Below are 2,428 nucleotides of genomic sequence, written 5' to 3'. Positions count from 1 at the left end.
ACAATAATGTAATATATAAGTATAATAAATAATTAAATGTATTATAATATAATAATTATTATAATAACAATAATGTAATATATATGTATAATAAATAATTAAATGTATTATAATATAATAATAACTATAATAACAATAATGTAATATATAAGTATAATAAATAATTAAATGTATTATAATATAATAATTATTATAATAACAATAATGTAATATATATGTATAATAAATAATTAAATGTATTATAATATAATAATAACTATAATAACAATAATGTAATATATAAGTATAATAAATAATTAAATGTATTATAATATAATAACTATAATAACAATAATGTAATATATATGTATAATAAATAATTAAATGTATTATAATATAATAATAACAATAATGTAATATATAAGTATAATAAATAATTAAATGTATTATAATATAATAACAACTATAATAACAATAATGTAATATATAAGTATAATAAATAATTAAATGTATTATAATATAATAATAACTATAATAACAATAATGTAATATATAAGTATAATAAATAATTAAATGTATTATAATATAATAATAAGTATAATAAATAATTGTATTATAATATAATAACAACTATAATAACAATAATGTAATATATAAGTATAATAAATAATTAAATGTAATATAATAATAATTATAATAACAATAATATTGTATATATATATATAAATACACATCATTATATGCAATATCCTAGTTGGTAAGTATTTTTAAGTATATTTTCTTAATTTCATTGCCAGATATAGAAAAAGTTAACTTTGGATCTTGCCTCTAGATGTTAGTTTTACTCACCGGAACAACAGAGAAAATAAATCACAGCAGTCAGTGGCCACATATTCACAGGTGAGAGAATCTCCAACTGTTAAACTTCAGTAATCAGAGATATAATCCTCACATTGTTCCCTTAACAACGTTCCTTCGGTTGTCCCATCCACAAACCAGAATAAAACAACATATGAAGTTATACAGAGGGACATTACTTAATTGCTGTCATTTACATAACAGAATGACAGAGTCCTTCCCGGTTTACACGCCTGCTGTGAGGTGCACCTTTTTTCCCAGGTATGCAGGTGAACTTTGTCTGTTCACCGAGTCTGTTCTCTGCGTCTGGTCTCCACCCATTAAGTGGCATCTATAGAACTGCCTACATCTCGAATTTCAGGCTTTATGCAATGAAAAATGACACTGGAAACAAACCACTTCTCAGAAGGCTACAAGAAAGTGAAAGAGTGCTTGAGAAGGTTTTCTCAAGCATGTCGTAACACTGCTCATCCGTGGGTGGTGTCATGTGTTGCCCTACATGATCTATTGTGACTTGCATTTGTAACAGACAAATAAGATCTATAGGATAAGTCCTTAAGGATTAACACTAAAAATATAGAGCTAGAACAATGAGTAAATTCAGCCTGATCTCATGGAAATGATGTGACCGTGCAACACTTTTGCAAAGTGATATTACGTGCTTCGTTCCACGTTTGGCTGCAGATTCTTAGTGGAATGTCCAGCAGGGGGCGCCAAAAGCAAGTGAAATGGTGTCACAATCAGACAAGGTTTTTAATGTTTTAAAATGGAGGTTTTAAAGAGTAAAACGTGCCTTCCCAACCTAAAACCTGAACCTAACCAATAGTGATCAACAATCAAACGAGAGGTGTACAAAACAGACATCCTTACATTAAACTAACATTTAAACCTCAACGATAGTGTCCAAAATGGAAATGCAATGCTAAAAAGTTTTTATGAAGCAACCACGTTATCTTGTGTCACTTTTATGGCACTTTTATGGCATGTTATTAGCTGGTCTTACACCATGTACTTCCGGGTCCAAAGTCCAACACTCTATCAGGTGATCTACAGCAGATGCTAGTCACATGGGAATAAGGGTGTAAATGTAGGTGGGGCTGTAATACAAGTGTTAAAATGTAAAATTGTTTAGAGTAAAAGTGTTTCGATATCAAAACATAGCTGTTTGTTAATAAAGTCATAATCAGCTATTGGAGTCGTGATTTGTGTGTAATTTAATAAAAGCAGAATTGTTGTAGCACCTCAAGTGTTAATTTCACCATGAAACTGTGACGAAACGCAGAACTCGGCACATAAAAGTCAAAATGTTTGCAAAAATGTAGATAAAGCAATGTTCATTCTGTGAGACAAGATTGCAAGTTTTTGAATCTGAAATGTGTTCATTTAAAATCTAGACAGGTGTGTGTATAAATATATATATATATATATATATATACACTCACCTAAAGGATTATTAGGAACACCTGTTCAATTTCTCATTAATGCAGTTATCTAATCAACCAATCACATGGCAGTTGCTTCAATGCATTTAGGGGTGTGGTCCTGGTCAAGACAATCTCCTGAACTCCAAACTGAATGTCAGAATGGGAAA

At 28.7% G+C, this 2,428-nt stretch overlaps 1 protein-coding gene across 1 annotated transcript in view; it reads right to left on the bottom strand.

The window, feature by feature from the left end:
- LOC127657700 (uncharacterized) overlaps positions 1–871 on the bottom strand; it is a 25,302-nt gene extending 24,431 nt beyond the window's left edge. The window contains exon 1 of the mRNA XM_052146542.1: positions 829–871. Coding sequence (XP_052002502.1) covers positions 829–871 — 43 coding nt within the window. The remainder of the gene's footprint in view (positions 1–828) is intronic.
- Positions 872–2,428: the final 1,557 nt, after the last annotated feature.

This window comes from Xyrauchen texanus, chromosome 17 (genome assembly GCF_025860055.1).
Source record: "Xyrauchen texanus isolate HMW12.3.18 chromosome 17, RBS_HiC_50CHRs, whole genome shotgun sequence".
NCBI classification, from domain to species: domain Eukaryota; kingdom Metazoa; phylum Chordata; class Actinopteri; order Cypriniformes; family Catostomidae; genus Xyrauchen; species Xyrauchen texanus.
This window is presented reverse-complemented; position numbering and strand designations above follow the sequence as displayed.